The sequence below is a fragment of the Podarcis vaucheri genome (assembly GCF_965113315.1).
Source record: "Podarcis vaucheri genome assembly, chromosome: Z".
Taxonomy (NCBI): domain Eukaryota; kingdom Metazoa; phylum Chordata; class Lepidosauria; order Squamata; family Lacertidae; genus Podarcis; species Podarcis vaucheri.
In genome coordinates, this window is record NC_138758.1 from 33,567,658 (window position 1) to 33,584,360 (window position 16,703).

Here is a 16,703-nt window from a genome sequence, read left to right on the forward strand (position 1 = left end):
GCTGCTTGAAGCAATGTACAGTGGCACCTTGGAAGTTGAACGGAATCAGTTTCAGAAGTCCGTTTCACTTCCAAAATGTTTGGAAACCAAGGTGCGGCTTCCGATTGGCTCCTGCAGCGAATCGGAAGCCCTGTCGGATGTCCAGGTTCCAAAGAACGTTCGTAAACCAGAACATTCACTTCCGGGTTTGTGGTGTTCGGGAGCCAAAACGTTTTGAGTCGCAAGGTGTTTGTCAACCAAGGTACGACTGTATTTTCTTATGAAGCTCCATTAAAAATAAAAAACTCTTATAAGAATGTTAAGAGTATGAGAGTTGGGTCACCTTGTTTAGCACCTTTGTCTTCAACAGTGGCCAACCAGATGCCCCAATGAGAAGCCAACAACCAAAACCTGAGCATAACAGCAGCAATTCCCCCCACCTGTGATTCCCAGCAACAGACGCAGGATTAAGAAGGGGGAAAAACCACATTTCAACTTTTATAGAATTTCTAGATGCCCCGGGGGCATACTTTATTGCAAATCAGTTAACAAAACAAAAACAAAAAACAAAAAAATACATCCTTTTGCAAACTACACATTTTGCTTGAACATTTTTATTATGGAAGGGTGCTTTTTTACCACCCACATCCATCCCATCCCACCCACCCCCACACTTAAGAAACTACACTCTAGTTTATAAAACATAAAACAATGAACACCAGAGGGTGTTTAAAAATCACTTTGCTTTAGGGATGTCCCAATATCAGCACTTCGCCATGCTTCATGAGAGGTGGGTATTCAAGAGGCTCCCCCACAATCGGGGTGTGTGCGCGCGCGATATGCTTGAGTGTGTCAAGGTGAGGTCCAGCTGGACAGAGGACCACCGTTGGACAATAAATGCACAGGATATTGGAATGCTCCCACCCCACCAAAGCCAGCAACTTGGATATGTTAGTACAGTGGTACCTCGGGTTACAGATGCTTCGGGTTACAAACTCCACTAACCAGGAAGGTTAAGCCCAATTAGCAAAAGCACGCCTCAGGTTCAGAACCGTTTCAGCTTAAGAAAGGACCTCTGGAACAAATTAAGTTCTTAACCCGAGGTACCATTGCATAAGGGAAGTGTTTCTGAATCAGGAAGCCCCTGCAAAGTCAATGGCATGAGCGCCAAATGAAATGTGTGTCAGATTGAAGTCTTCAAGGGTGGCTCACTTGGTAAATCCTGCCAGTGAAACTACCGTATTTTTCGCTCTATAACACGCAGATTTTTTCTCCTAAAAAGGAAGGGGAAATGTCTGTGCGTGTTATGCAGCGAATGTGTGGTCCCTGGAGCCGAAAAATAAGGCAAAAATCAAACCGCGCTTCAGGGAGAAGGGAGCTCCGTGAGACAGGAAGTTGCTGCTTTCCTGCATTCTGCCTCAGGGTCTTACTGCCCACCCTCCTCTGTTTCGTTACTGTGTTTGCTCAAACGGAACAAAGAGCAGGGAAAGCCCCTCCCCTCCAGGCAAGCAGAGGGGAAAAGCAGACTGTCGCTCCTTCCTCTCTGTGCTCCGCTCCTTCCTCTCTGTGCTCCGGTGCTGCTGAAAACATGCAGGTGGGAGAGAGAGAGAGAGAGAGAGAGAGAGAGAGAGAGAGCTGGCTGGCTTGGGTGGGTGCGTGGGGAAAACTTTTGCCTTCCTTTCCTCCCTCCCGTTATACCCCACTCCTGCATTCTTAGCCCTTCTGTGTTTTTCCTTCCCTCCCCACTTAAAATGTGGTTAAAAAGCATGGATCCACATGGATCCTAAGGATTTTTGCACTGGGTCACCCCAAATTCACCATCAGAGCACATAGCATGTCCATGGCTACAGCCTGCCCCCCAAAAATCATGCACCCACTGTTGCCTGGGGCTGCAATGGTGCAAAAATGTGGTTAAAAAGCATGGATCCACATGGATCTTTGCATTGGGTCACCCCCAAATTCACCACCAGAGAACATAGCATGTCCATGGCTGCAGCCTGCCCCCCCAAATCATGCACCCACTGTTGCCTGGGGCTGCAACGGTGCAAAAATGTGGTTAAAAAGCATGGATCCTCAGGATCTTTGCATTGGGTCACCCCCAAATTCACCACCAGAGAACATAGCATGTCCATGGCTACAGCCTGCCCCCCCCCCAAATCACGCACCCACTGTTGTCTGGGGCTGCAATGGTGCAAAAACGTGGTTACAAAGCATGGATCCACATGGATCCTCAGGATCTTTGCATTGGGTCAGCCCAAATTCACCATCAGATCACATGTCTGTGGCCACAGCATGAAGCACAAAAATGATACATCCACTGTTTCGTTCAGAATATTTTTTCCCTTGTTTTCCTCCTCTAAAAACGATGTGCGTGTTATGGTCAGGTGCGTGTTATAGAGCGAAAAATACGGTAACTCGTTCTCAAAAGAGCGCTGTGGTCACACAAAGGCCTTGTTCAGTTCAGTGACTCTCTCTCTCAGTGAACTTTTTGGTGGATTAGGCTCCTTCTCTTGAGCAATATTTCACCACCTCTAAACCACTTTCACTTTCAACGAAAACCGTTTTAGATTTTTTAAACAAAATCCACCCTTTATCTCTCTTTTCTTTAAGTAAAAACAAAACAAAACAAAACAAAAAACTTATTTACAGAACATTAGCTTTGCCATAGGCTTATACTATATATTTATATATATAATAATTTTTTATTTTGTTTTACAAAGTCGACCCCCTTCCCCATTCTCCTTATTGCCATAAGAGCAAACATCCAACGTGCCATTCCGGAAGACTTTGCAATCTCTCTCCCTCTCCCTCTGTCTTAAAAACAATGAATCCAGCCCCTTTTTGCTTTCTGGAGGTGTCCTGTGATGACAAGATTCCAACCCAAGTCGGGCTGTAAAACTAATTTCAAAGTCAGGAACACCTAACTGGGGCCTGGCCAGTTTGGCACTGGCATCTCCCAAAGGGCCATCCAAGGCAAATGTTTTGCCAGCCCATCAAGGTCTAGGTATCCCCACCCCCATGCCCCCATCACTGCCCTCCTGCATGTAGGGCAGGGCAGAAAAATTGGGGGTGGGGTGGGTTTGGAACTGCTGGCCTAGATTCTGGCAAGCAGGGTTTAATTTCCACCCAGAGTTCCACTCTCTAGCTCCCAATATTCAAGTGGGACAGGAACACAGTGAATTCCACTGAGGACTCTACAGATGAAAGGTGAGAGCCACTCAAGAGATGAGGGGGTGGGATTTGCAGTTGCTGCAGGGGGCTAAACTGGAAGCAACAGGGGCAGGAAGAAGGTTGAAGCGGCACCCTCTCCAAGACATGTCCCTGAGTGCAGCACCTTTTCACTCTCTTCCATAGAAGTGAATGGGTTGCTAGGATCAACCCCTTCTGGGAAAATTACAGCGCTGTGATATTTATAGGTGAGCCTATTGCCACGTGACTAATGGCCTGGGGCTCATACCCTGAGGTTTCTCTGCACTGCACAGACACACCAACCCTCTCTCTGGGTAACCCTAACCTATACAGCTTATGTTTTCACACAGACATATACATCTCCTGCCTGTCATAACCAACAGCATTTTGTTAAGTCTTCTCATAGTAAGAAATGTGGTTCTTAAAATGGCAACACCCCCCAAGGTGATGGGTGCTTTAAAAATAGCACGATTGGGACAATTTAGAGAAAAACCACAAAGCTATCCTGGAGTCAAAGTAAAGTTTCTTCCTCTGCACCAAAAGCCTTTTTGAGCACAAGACTATTTTGGAGAAGGGAAGTTGGAGGGTGGGCCCCGAAGGAAGCATTGGGATTTCATTTATAGCTTAGAACCCGTGATCCTGATTTTTGATCATAGGCAGTATTTCAAATAAATAAAAAAGAAGTAAAGCTTGCTATCATGCAAAAAAGGACAAGCGAGATAAACTATATAATACTGAAACTTTAAAACAGAAATTCATGGCTGCTGTCTCATAATATTCCCCGACTCTATCCACCCTCATACAAGGGAATATTTTAAAGCACTTAACAAAACAAAACAAAACAAAACAAAACAAAAAACAAAACAAAACCCAACAACAACCACCCTCCCCCCGCAAAAAACCATCAACTTATGTTTAAATTATAATTTCTCTTCAAATAGGTAAACTTTTGTTGAAAAAATGTGCCCATCCTCCCTATTTTTCCAGAATTAAAAACAAAAGCAGGAAAAGAAATATCTTGTTCAATAAATAAATGTCACTATATAATCATGGGTCTTTGCTTACAGCTTTACAAAAGAAAACCTCTCTGCACAAGAACATCCTTGTGGTATAAAAGTTTTTGTTTTTGTTTAAAGAGGATGTCCTAAAAAAAAAAAAAAGTAGTAAGCAAGAGAGAGCAAAGCAGGCAATCAAACCCCATTAATAAGATTTTAAAATTTGGACCACAGCAAATGCATCCCACTGAGCTCTCAACAAAACTTATAAATAAAAAAGGCAGTGTTTTCATGTAGTACATAAATAAATACTAACGAAGGAAGAAAAACGTTGAAATTTCCCTCTTACATTGTATGTAAAAATACTTTTTCTTTTTTTATATATATATAAAAAACAGAAACTCAAACCAAAGGTTACTCTGGTTCAACCAAAGAAGCGTCTCCCTCCGAAGGAAACTCTCTGGGGTCGCCTGCCCAAGCGGTTCCCCTCCTCTTGCTCTACTTGAACGCCTCTGGGATGTGCCCCATCTGCGACTGCATGCTGGTGGGCGGGCTTGAGATGCCCTCGGACCAATCTGACAGGTTGGAGTGTGGAGATGAGCTCGACCATTGGTCCGGCGACTCCGGGGAAGGTGTCAAGAATGGGTGGTCTGGCACCTGGAGCTGGTGGCTGGGGGTGTTGTCCAAGGGGGAGGAGTAGCTGTGCTGGGAGGGTGGAGTCAGGAACTGGGTGGTGGTCATGGGCTGAGTGAGGGCAGAGGGCAGGGAGGTGGCCAGGACCTGGGTGTCCTGGGGCAGGATGGTGTGGACTGCCAGAGTGCCGCCATTCACTTGCTGCTGCAAGTCAGGCTGGCCCAGCTCATTCCCCAGGAAGTTTGCACTCCCGGCATTTGGGGCGGTGCTGTGGGTCTGCTGCTGCTGCTGCTGCATGCTTTGCTGCTGGATCTGCTGCAGCTGCTGTGCCTGCAGGAGATGGGGCTGGGCATTGGCTGGCAGGCGGCCGTTGGGCATGGCCTGGTAGTTCATAATCTGGGACAAGGTGGTGGTGGGCAGCCCATTGTGGAGGGAGGTCAGAAGACCATGCTGGAGGGCCTGGCCCTGCGGGAGTGCCCCCTGCTGCAGGCCATTCCGCATAGGATTGTATTGGCCCTGCACCTGAATGCCGTTCTGCATCTGACTCAGCCAGCTGCATTGCCCGCTCAGGCCAGGCGCTCCACTCACGGTGAAATTCATGACAGTGGCGTTGGAGGTGGGCAGGTGGGAGAGCCGCGGGGGCACCGAGTCGAAGGGCTGTTGCATCCGACTGGCACCCAGGCCCAGGTCTTGCTTGCCCACCAGGTTGAGGTGGTTCATGCTCAGGTGGGCATCGGGCATCCCTGGCAGGTGGTTGAGGGGCATGGAGGGCGACAGTTGGAAGGGGGAGGTCATCAAGGGAGGAGATGCCACATCAGACAAGTACCCACGGGGGGACTCTAGGGAGTCGACTGGGGAGAGGACACTGGAGCTGTCCAGCAGGCAGCCTTTGCCCTCCTGCGACTTCTTCCGGCGGGCTTTGAGGTCCTTGGAGGACTCCTTCCCATTGCAGATCAGTCCCTTGGCGCTGGGCTTCCGCGCCTTTTTGCCCTGCATAGCTGGCTTCAGGCTGCCGATGTAACTGCTAGGCGAGCAGAGGGGCGGGGAGAGGGTAGGTGCCCCCAGGGGTCCGCTGTGCAAAGGGGGGCTGCGCACCAGGTTGTACTCGTCCAGGAGGCGGACGATATCATGGTGCATGCGCTCCTGGGCGATGTCCCGTGGCAAGCGGTCCATGTGGTCTGTGATGTCCCGGTTGGCGAAGTTGTCTAGGAGGACCTTGGCCGTCTCATAGCTCCCTTCTCTGGCCGCCAGGAACAGAGGGGTCTCCTCCTAAAGGCATGGGAGGAAAGGGAAGAAGAAAGCAGACTTATTAGAGGCTCTTCTCCAAAATGAACAGGGTTATGCAGCTGAAGTATTATTAGTCATTCCTTACATTTATCAATTTGCTTTACACAATGAAAGGTCTAGCTGCAGCTTAAGAACATAAGAAGAGCTCTGCAGCCAATGGCCTACTTGGTCCAGCATCCTGTCCTCACAGTGGCCAACCAAACGCCCCAACTGGAAGCAAAAGAGCCCTCTCCCCTTTTGCAGTTTCGAGCAACTTGTATTCAGAAGTGTTGCAGAGCATAGCCATTATGGCCTGATAATCTTCTCTTCCATGAACTTAGTCTTGTCCTCTTCTAAAGCCATCTAGGTTGGTGGCCACCCCTGCCTCTTGAGGGAGGGAGTTTTATAGTTTAACTATAAGCTGCATCAAGGACTTTCTTTTGCCTATCCTGAATCGTCAAAGGGATGCAATTCAAGTTCACTTAAAGCTAACTCCCTGTTTCCCATCCTAAATTGCAGATAAACAATAAACTTCTCCTTCTGCCCAGGGAAGCCCACAAGATGCCAGGGCACCTCTCTCCTATTTCGCAGCTTATTCCAGCAAAGCTTCTGACCCTGTCATTGAAGATCCTGGGCTTGCTGGTCCTATCCTTGGCTGGATGGCCAGTAGCTCTGCCTCGCACTGGCCCAGCCTTGCTCCAGGAAGAAGCCCCCTCCCTTCTCACCTTGTTATTCTGCATGTCTTTATTTGCCCCATTCTTCAACAGTACAACAGCGGCATCAATATTATTCACGGCAGCAGCCCAGTGCAGCGCTGATTTCCCTATGGATACAAAGGCACAAATGTTAAGGCCATGACCATGAGCCCCTCACCCTTCCCCAGAATGCTTTGGGAATGCCAGGTACCTAGGTCATCAACCGCATTGACGTCTGCATGGCAGCTGATGAGGTCTTCCAGCATGCCCTCCACAGCCAAACGGGCAGCCAGGATGAGAGGGGTGGTCCCATCGTGCATGCGGGCATCCAGGTCGGTGGCCCTGTTCCTGATCAGAATCTGTCCCAGGAAAGAGAGACATCTTGGTTATTTGACATCCTGGCAGGGGTAGACTGGCAAGGCAAGAGAGTGAATGTCCGTTCTACAGCCGCTCAGCTGAAAGCCACATGTAGCTAACTAGAAACTCAAAAGTCCCTGCTTTGCATTGCAGGGGGGTTGGATGAAAAAAGAAAAACCTCACTGGGAAGGCAGAATGATTGCCCAGCAATAAGCACGGCAATCTCTGGGGGCTTTTGCACTAGAGTCACAGAAAGATAAGAATCAAAGAATTTTAGGGTGGAACTGGATCCTCAAGGGTCATCAAGTTCAACCCTCTCCAACAGGCAGGGAGCTACCCAGCCCTCCCACACTGCTCCCAAGCTCTGGAAGCACTGAACTCGCCTTACCTGGAAGACCCCCTGAGCGTCAGCCGAGACGGCAGCGTGGAGTGGCGTCTTCCCCATGTGGTCCTGGATGTTGGCATCGGCACTGGCTTCCAGCAGTCTCTTGGCTGCGTCTGAGCGTGAGTAGCGGGCGGCCAGGTGGAGGGCTGTCTCCCCAGTGCGATCTGTTTGGTTGTGCAAGCTGGCCCCCTGGTAGATGAAGTCTGAAATCACGGCTGGGGCGTCCTCCTCCTCTTCACTGTTGCCCATCTCCAGCCCACCTCCACTGCAGGAGGCGATCATCAGTGGTGTGAATCCATCTGCCAAGGCACAAGCGGAGGGAAATCTGTCAGAAGCGCAATGACAGTGCCTGGATGCACTCCCAGGATATCAAAACACCAGGGCCTGAACTAAGCCTGAATATTGGTGATCGGGATCTAAGAACAAGTGTCTTGTTTCTGAACCAGACCAAAGAGTCCAGCATCCTGTCCTTACAATGACCAACCACATGCCTCTTCTGGGAAACCTGAAAGCAGAACATGAACCACAAGAGCAACTCTCTCCTCCTGCCATTTCCAGCTACTGATATTTGGAATCATTACTGCTTCCAACCATGGAAACAAGAGTATAGCTATCATAGCTAGTAGCTGGCAATGGAGAAAGAGAAGGCTATCAAATTTGTCTAATTCTCTTTTAAAGAGCTGGGCTACTCCAAAGTCCTGTTCCCCTCCCAAAATCCCACCTGGCCTGTTTGCTGTTTGATTCTTCCCCTGGGCCAGCTCTAATGCCCTTCCTCCTGGCATTGTCCTCCTTTCCCCTGACAAAATCACAGCAAGGCAGGAAGAGAGAGGCTTTGACATCCACACACCCTCCTTACCTGGTCCTCGCACATTGACATCCATACAGTCAGCATCAATTTCCCCTTGGGGTGGGGTGGGTGCCATGGAGGAGATGCGCAAGTCGGCTGCATCCAGGTGCTGCTGTGTCCACTGCCTGTGGTCAGCCTGGTCATTCATGTCCGGCAACATGGCCTGTTCTTCCACCTGGGAAGAGAGGCGATTGAGGTTTTAAAGGATCCTTTCAGGCATAAAACTCTACTCTTTCTCACAGACTGTGCTGCTGAGTTGAAAACAAGAGTTATCCCCTCTGTCCCCAACTTCAACAAATATAAAATGAACCCTGCCACTACATGATATGGAAAGCTAAATTCTATTATCAGAATGAGAGTTGTTTAATTTTGCATAAGTGGGTTTTCCAGTATTTCCTGAAACTGAAGCGGCAAAGGGGAAGAAGGCAAGGAAGGAAGGAAGGAGCAATGTGCTGATCTTCTGCTGAGGACAAGAAACTTGCTTTTTTAAGACAGGACCAAAGATAGGGGCCTCTTGGTGTCAAAAAGTTCCACTGGGCCAGGGATGAGGGAGGGACTCGCAGTAAATACCAAATGCATCCAAACAGGATGGAAGAGACCTATGAATTAGTAAATGCCTTTAAGGCTGAAACGACATGGAAACAGCAGCTCGCTGGCTTACCCTGAACTTTTTGGTGTCTAGTGTCTCCTCATCACCCCACTCATTCTGGTTGTCGTCCATCAGGGTCCCATTGGAAGCATTTTTCAAGGGTCTTCATGGAGAAAAAATAGGAAATTAGATCCACCACTAGAAAAACCAAACTCTGAATTTTTTCACCAAGGGCTAAATGGAGTAATTAAGGATGATGATGATTTAAAAAGTTTCCCCTGCCATACTTAGACTTGTCCAAGCTGTGCCACACCCTAGGTGACATTTCAGACATCATTTATCAGAGCTGGGCACTGTACATGGGAACTTGCTTAGAAGCGGGAAAAGAAGTGAAATTAAGGACCAAGCCTCTCCAATTCCTTCCACCAGCCTCAGTGCGCTATTTCTGCCTTGTGTGGATGATGCACCAATCTGCTTTTTATATATGCCGTAAAATCTTGGTGCTACACTTGGAGAAAGCAGACAGAAGCAATGGGCAGATTGTGCCCAACCCCAAAAGGATCCTTTTTTCCTCCAAGCCAAAGGAGGACTACAGTAATGGATCTAAGTTAGCCATGCTCATCAATTTCAGTGGGTCTACTCAGTGAAGGGCTAAGCCCCTTGCTCTGAACTGCCTGGCCTTCTGGCTTCCAGCACCCTTCCCTGGACACTCCACATGTTCATTTCAATGGCCTGGAAAAACTGACACCTAAATTGGGCTCAGAATATCCCTTCCAAAAACGTTTTGACACCAGATTTCCCTTCCTCTCCAGCTTGTCATCCAGAGAGCTGTGGCACAGTAAAAATTAAAACCAATTTTTTTTAAATGTGCAGAGTGAAAAGCTAACATCAAGCCTTTGGCAAAACTTTGTGCCCTCTGGATTTTTGCATTACAACTCCCATCAGACCATGGTGGCTGGGACTGATGGGGGTTGTAGTCCGAAACATCTGGAGGGCACCAGGTTGGTGAATAAAAAGAACTATGGTCCCCAACAACAGCAGCAACCCAGGAAGGAGGCGGGAAAGGGCCTTTCCCTCCCTCCCCACCCAACCAACCAAATGGCAACAAAGGAGACCTGGGAAGAGGTGAAGAGGGGGATTACTCACTTCAGCCCCACAGAATCCTCCCCCAGGGGCTCTCTGCGCTTCTTCTTGCTGGACTCAGTCACTTTGAAGCCCTCGGGGAACCAGAGCTGCCCATGTTCCCTCCGCCGCTTGCGCGATGCCAGAACCCCGAAACCAATGAAGAGGAGGAGGAAGACACCAGGCACCACCATGTACATAGGGTACCACTGGGTGCTCTTTTCGGGGTCAGTACTTTCACCTAGGAGAGAATGAGAGGCAGAGTGTGACGAGAGGACCTCGAGTTAAGATGCATCTCCGAATGGAGGCAGAAGGCAAAATGCAGTGAAATTAAGTTAATAAGCTACCAGCCTGGCTGTGCCTTGATTCTTCCGCCTGCAACCAAACCCCCACCCCTCCACACTCACTGCCCCCAAACTCCTCCAAAGCCCCCTGGAAAAAAGAAGGTCATTTTTCTACGCTGTTCATCAGAATTGCAAACTGTTTCTGTATCTGCAGCGCTGGAGGGGGAGAGGGTTCCCCCCCTTCCTCCTTTCACGGATAAAGGATTAAGCAAACTTCAAATCATTGCATTCACATTGAGCTGTTAAGTCAAAAGGATTGAAGGGGGATTTGGAAGATGCAAACTTCAACACTCTGCGTGTCACTGATCGATTACAAGGTTTGGGTTGTGGGGTTAACTTTGCACTCTCTCTCTCCCCCACGCCCCCCCCCCACTCCTTCATCCTCCCCCAGCAGTAATGATTTTGGAATCAGCTATGGATGAGAGAGGGGCGGAACCATCAAGACAGAACTTCGAAGAAGAACTAAAAAAGAGTTAAAGAGATGCCACTTCCTTCTTAAAGAGGAATCAAGTTCTTTTTACGATATTGTTTAAGACAAACATCATACACTGTAACTCTTTTGAATTTGTTCCATAAAAATTATATACCATTTGATTGTTGAGGGGGAAAACACCCAACCCCCCAAAACAACGAAATTACCAGCAAAAAACCCACCATTTAAATCATTCCAAAAATAACTGAAACCAGCAATAGGCTAAAAAGCATATTCTTTTTGGCTCCCACTTAAAATATGTTTGTTGAGGAAAGTCCATCCAGACATATTGAATGATGACAAGTGTTTTAATCTGGTTTTTAGCCTACTGTTGATTTTAATAATTTTTATATGCCTTTAAATACGTGCTTTAAACTGTCACTTATCTATATTTCTTAGTCCTTTAATGTTGTCAGGCTTTTATCTTTTTGGGAAATGCTTAGAGCAATGGCTCCAAAATTCTCCCTACCCCCACAAAGAGACCACCTGAAAATTGCCGAGGGTCTCAGTGGACCACTGAATTATTTCTCAGCTTGTTGTAGAAACAGAAATGCACCATGCTAGATGCTGTGTTGTTTTTAGCTGCATTCTTAAATTCCTGCCTGCCAGGCAGAAGGCCTTCTTGGTAGTGGCACCCACCCTGTGGAACGCCCTCCCATCAGCTGTTAAAGAGATGAGCAATTATATAACACTTAGGAAACATCTGAAGGCAGTTCTGTATAGAGAAGCTTTTTAAGGTGTAATGTTTTACTATGTTTTTATATAAGCTGGAAGCCACCCAGAGTGGCTGGGGCAACCCAGTCAGATGGGTGAGGTACAAATAATTTATTATTATTATTATTATTTTACTGCCTCCATGGAATTCTAATTGCAATGCAATAAAATACAACAGAATAAATAAAAGGAAGTGATAAAAACACTCCCTTGGATCTGCTGTGACAGACCAGCCCCATCAGACCCCTCCTGCCCCTAGATTGTGCAAGCTGGTTGTTAGAGAACCAACTGTTTAGAAACTGGTGCCTGTGTTTTTGTTTTCCTCTTCCCTCCTTGTGCCTTTTCCTTTGTGTATCATGCCTTTTTAAATTTTTATTTTAAGTCTGTAGGTAGGGACTGCCTTGTTTTGACTGTATGAAAGCTGCTCTGGGAGCCTTTTTGACTGAAGAGCTTGGTACAAATACTCCAAATAAATAAATGAAGAAGAAAGACACAATTAAAAACATTTAATGCAAAGAATGTGCCATCTCCCATCTCCAACCTCAGATGCACAGGCATGCATGGGTGGACCACCTGATTGAAGCTCATCCGTGGACCACTCCCTGGGCAGCTCCGGCGCAAAGCTTTCATTACAATCAAGTGGTACGTAGCTTTTGTAAAAGAAAGTGAAAAACTGCTAGGGGCAAAAGCTGACCGGGGCAGAGGCGGCCCAGCTTCCCGGGATATGCCAGCAGGGCTGCTAACGCATCAGCAGGTGTTTCCTGCACATGTGGCAGACTTACTCTTAACAGCTTCGATTTTGTATGGGAAGTCCAGGCTGCCCCGCGAGGCCAAAGCACCGAGGAAGGCCGCCACGTCTGTGGTACTTTGGAAGCACTGAGAGGAGGACTGGACACACTGGCGATTGTCAATCTCCAGGTGAACGATTGATCTGCAGGTATTGGAAGAAGAAAAGAAAGTGGGAGTAAGAAGCAATAATCTTGGATGGACAGCTTCCTAGGTTCCTATAAAATTCAGTCCCTTTTTTCAGAATGATGAGGACCAGAATCTTTGTTTTTAGGAGAAGAACCATGGTTCAGCTACAGAGCACCTGCTTTGTATGCAGAAGGCCCCAATGGTATGTCCAAGTTGGGCCAGGAGAGACTCCATGCCAGAAATTCTGGAGAGTCTCTGCCAGTCATTGCAGACAACAACCTCCTTCTCCCTGCTCCCAGAGAGCCCCAGCTGAGCCACTCACCCGCAGATGTCCACATGGTCCATCTCCCTCCTGCGTCTGTCAACGATGGTCTCATACAGCCTAGATCTTATCTTGAAGACAGCATCACTCACATCTGGCCATCTCACCAACGACCGCTTGATATGGTGCTTCTTGAGCTCCTCTGGCTTGCCATAGTAGGGGAATATCATGTACTCGCCCTGCTCATCCTTCTTGAAGACCACATTGGTGTGAAGAATGCGGCTGAGCTCCCGCAGGAAGTTCAAAGAGTTGTTCTTTAGGTTCTCTGGGGAGGTCAGCACCACCACCACCAAAGTGCCATCCGCCAGCTTTTCGGGAACATTGTTGGCACAGTCAAGACCGTCCCACTCACACTCTGCGTTGTTGCAGCCCTGGTCGCAGTGTCCATCAGAGAAGTGGTCTTTGCAGTACTGGTCGTACAGAGGGCTGCGCAGGCAATGGGGAGAGGAGGAGAAGGAGTTGAAAACAAAACTGCCCGGTATCTATAATGCCATTATACAAGTCTATGATGTGGCCACATTTGGGATACTGTGCACAATTCTGGTTGCTTCAGCCCCATAGTCACTCAGAGCAGGGCCTTTAGTGTGGCTGCCCGTCCTTTGAAGCAGCATCCCTGATGAGATACGATAAGCTCCACAATCTGTGCTTTTTGGAAATAGTTGAAGGGCCATTTTGTCCCCCAAAGGCTTTCTCAGCTGGATAAATGAGTATTTGACATGAGTGCCCACTGGTTTGGATTTCACTTGTGTTTTTACATATATTTACATATATTTGTTGTCTTTGTCTTTTGAACTGTTTAAATTATATGTAAATTGCCCTGAGATGATGGTTTAGAAGGTGAATAAAATAAAATAAAAATGAGAAGAAGAGGAAGAAGGAGAAGGAGAAGGAGGGGTAGAAGAAAGAAGAAACAACCTTTTGCTTCTGGGCCCTCCCTGCTCTTTCCACATACTCTCATCATAAAAGAGCAAACAGGCACATCCTTTAGCCCCAGAAGCAAATCATCATTGTTATTATTACTACTACTACTACAATTTTATTATCTGCCCTTCCACCTAAAGTCCCAGGGTGGGGACTTACAACAATTAAAACATAACTTTGATATCAAAGTGCATCGTGACCCAATGTTAAAAGCAGTTTAAACTCCACTCACTTGCACTGCCCTTCCATCTTCTGGCAGTCGAAACCGTCGTACAGGCAGCCGGTGTTGTTGCACTGGGTGTCACAGTGCCCGTTGTTGAAGTAGTCCCAGCACTGGAGGGACTGGGAGCAGTTCTTCCAGGGGTCGTTGAAATTCAGGGAGCAGTCGCCGCCGTCCCAGCCGCAAGCGTGGTTGTTGCACTGGGCGTCACAGATCTTGTTGCCGGCGTGGCTGGCACACACAGGGATCTCGCACTTCTCCTCCAAGGAAGGTGGAGTGATGTTCTGGCCAAGGCCACCTGTGAAGTCGTAGTCCAAGATGTGGCAGTTCAGACCGTTGAACCGGGCTGGGCAGTTGCAGCGGTAGTGGGGTGGCTCCTTGGCAGGCTGGCAGGTGCCCCCGTTGTAGCAGGGGCTGGAGTGGCAGGGGCTGCCAGAGGAGAACTGGCAGGCAGCTCCGCTAAAGCCCAGTGGGCAGAGGCACCTGGAGCTCTTCTGGGTGGAGATGCAGGTGCCGCCGTTCAGGCACCGCAATGGTCCGCAGCCGCGGGCGTCGTTCTCACAAGTGGCACCGTCCCAGTCCTGCAGAGGGCAAAGAGTGGAACGACTGAGACTACTCCAAAGGCAGTCACCAAATCACAGAAGAGTAAAGTGGGAAGGCCTCCAAGGGGTCATTATTATTATTATTATTATTATTATTATTATTATTACTATTATTATTATTATCATCATCATCATCTGTTAAACTTATTTGTTGCTTGTTACTTGAAGGTCTCCAATTGACTCACAGTAATACACGCACACACACAAATATTCTCCTCCCAAAAGGGAAGAGAAAAGGGGGGAATCAATATATTGTCTAACACAGAGCTTTCCCAACTTTTCATGTTGGTGATACATTTTTTAGGCATGCATCACTTTGCAGCACCATAATTCAGTTTTCCTAGCAAACCAGAGGTTAAACTAACCCCTTTTCAGCCCCAGGAGGAGCACGGGGAGTATTCACGTGAGACACCTACACACTGCAGCCAACACACTAATGTGTCACGATACAGTTTGGAAAGCTCTGGTCTAACACAATACTTATGAAAAGAAAAAACACACCTGCTATATAAATAACAAACAACATTAACTATTATCGTCAAATAATAAACCAAGAATATACTCACCCACTAATGAGCAGATTTCCTACCCACTAATGAGCAGATTTCACCAACTATTTCTCCAACTTTTAGCTTCACCAACCTGCCCCAAACTCTGTTCTCAGGCCAACTGTTTTATATCAGCAGTGGGTTGGTCAGTGTCCTCCTCCAGGAACTATCCATTATCTCCCTTCAGAGGGGAGCAGCTGCATGGCAAAGCAGGAACGTGGTGGCAAAAGTTTTACCTGCTTTGCCGTTGGTCTGGCTACTGCTTTTGTCCTGCTGCTGCTGCTGGTGGGGGTGCATCTAGCTCAACCCCCTGAATGCTAGAACCCTAGCTAAAGAATGGGCATTACTAACTTAAGTCTGCACATTTTGGTGGGTCCACTCTGAGCAGGACTAGCATTGGTTGCAACCCTAAATTTGCAGTTTATGCTGAAGTCAGTAGAGGTCAGCATACTCTTTACTGATAGCTGCTACAGTCTCCTAGTGTTCAGATGAGCAGAATCAGTGCTCCCCCCCCCCCCCAGAGATCATGTGCTCCCCTGTCCACACTTGCCTGGCAGGGTTGCATATATATACAAGGGAACTTCTGCGTGTGGAGCAGATGCACTGCCTGCTGAACTATGGCCCTTCTCCTAAGAATAAAGCAAGGTTCTAGTCCTCAAAGTTATGAATAAGGGGATGAAATAAACAGAAACATGGGAAGCCGTGTTCTTCCATGTCAGTGCAATTGATCCATCTAGCTCAGTATTGTCTACACTAACTTGCAGGGGCTCTCCAAGGTTTTAGACTCACTGGATGTGCCCAGCTCTTCCTGGGATTGAACCTGGGGATTGAACCTAGGATTTTCTGCATGCAACACAGCTGATTTACCACCGAACTATGGCCTTTCCTCATCCAGCAACTCCTAAGCATCCAAAACAGATGCTGGCTAGGAAGGGGCGTAAATAATTCCACCCAGCCCAAGAGGCTGCTTCCGTCTCTGAACCCCACAGCTCGTCCCCTAAAACCAAAAGCTGACTACACACCGGAGGGCACCTGCAGATGTAGCCGTGCTGTGTGTTGCTGGCCACTGCACAGGTCCCACCGTTCTTGCAGGGCTGGTTCCGGCAGCCGTCTACCACCGTCTCACAGTGGCGCCCTGGAAAGGGGATGGAGAAAGCCTTGTCAGGTTGCCCCGCCGTCACCCCCAACATTTCCCCCCGGACCTCTGTAGTAAAACAGCTGCATCTCTCCACCTCTGAAATCTCATGTGCACACTCTTTTACCAGTTAAGGGGGGGCCCTGATGGATACCTATTGGCTGAAAAGAAGGTGTCTATGCCACCAGGGCATAGAAATGGAAAAGTTGAAGATATTAAGAAGCTAAGAAGAGCCTGCTGGTTCTGGCCAAAGGCACCCCATCTCATCCAGCATTCTGTTCTCACAGTGGCCAACCAGATACCTTTGGGGGACCTGGGCACAAGGGAACTCTCCCCTCCTTGCGATTTCAAGCAACTGGTATTCAAAAGCATTTCTGCCTCCATCTGTGGAGGCAAGAGTATTGCCATCTTGATTAGCAGCAATCTCTAGCCCTCTGTCTAATCTTCTTTTAA

The 16,703-nt window shown here is 48.0% G+C and overlaps 1 protein-coding gene across 2 annotated transcripts in view; it reads right to left on the minus strand.

Moving 5' to 3' along the window:
* Nucleotides 1-3,622: 3,622 nt before the first annotated feature.
* NOTCH1 (notch receptor 1) overlaps nt 3,623-16,703 on the minus strand; it is a 97,024-nt gene continuing 83,943 nt past the window's right edge. For both annotated transcript variants that reach the window (XM_082208682.1, XM_082208683.1), the window contains 11 exons: nt 16,138-16,250; nt 13,978-14,546; nt 12,825-13,250; nt 12,370-12,518; nt 10,082-10,298; nt 9,008-9,098; nt 8,356-8,521; nt 7,503-7,798; nt 6,969-7,116; nt 6,788-6,885; nt 3,623-6,065 (listed from right to left, as the gene is read on the minus strand). In XM_082208682.1, the coding sequence (XP_082064808.1) occupies nt 4,662-6,065; nt 6,788-6,885; nt 6,969-7,116; nt 7,503-7,798; nt 8,356-8,521; nt 9,008-9,098; nt 10,082-10,298; nt 12,370-12,518; nt 12,825-13,250; nt 13,978-14,546; nt 16,138-16,250 (3,677 nt within the window). In that variant the 3' untranslated portion in view covers nt 3,623-4,661. The remainder of the gene's footprint in view (nt 6,066-6,787; nt 6,886-6,968; nt 7,117-7,502; nt 7,799-8,355; nt 8,522-9,007; nt 9,099-10,081; nt 10,299-12,369; nt 12,519-12,824; nt 13,251-13,977; nt 14,547-16,137; nt 16,251-16,703) is intronic.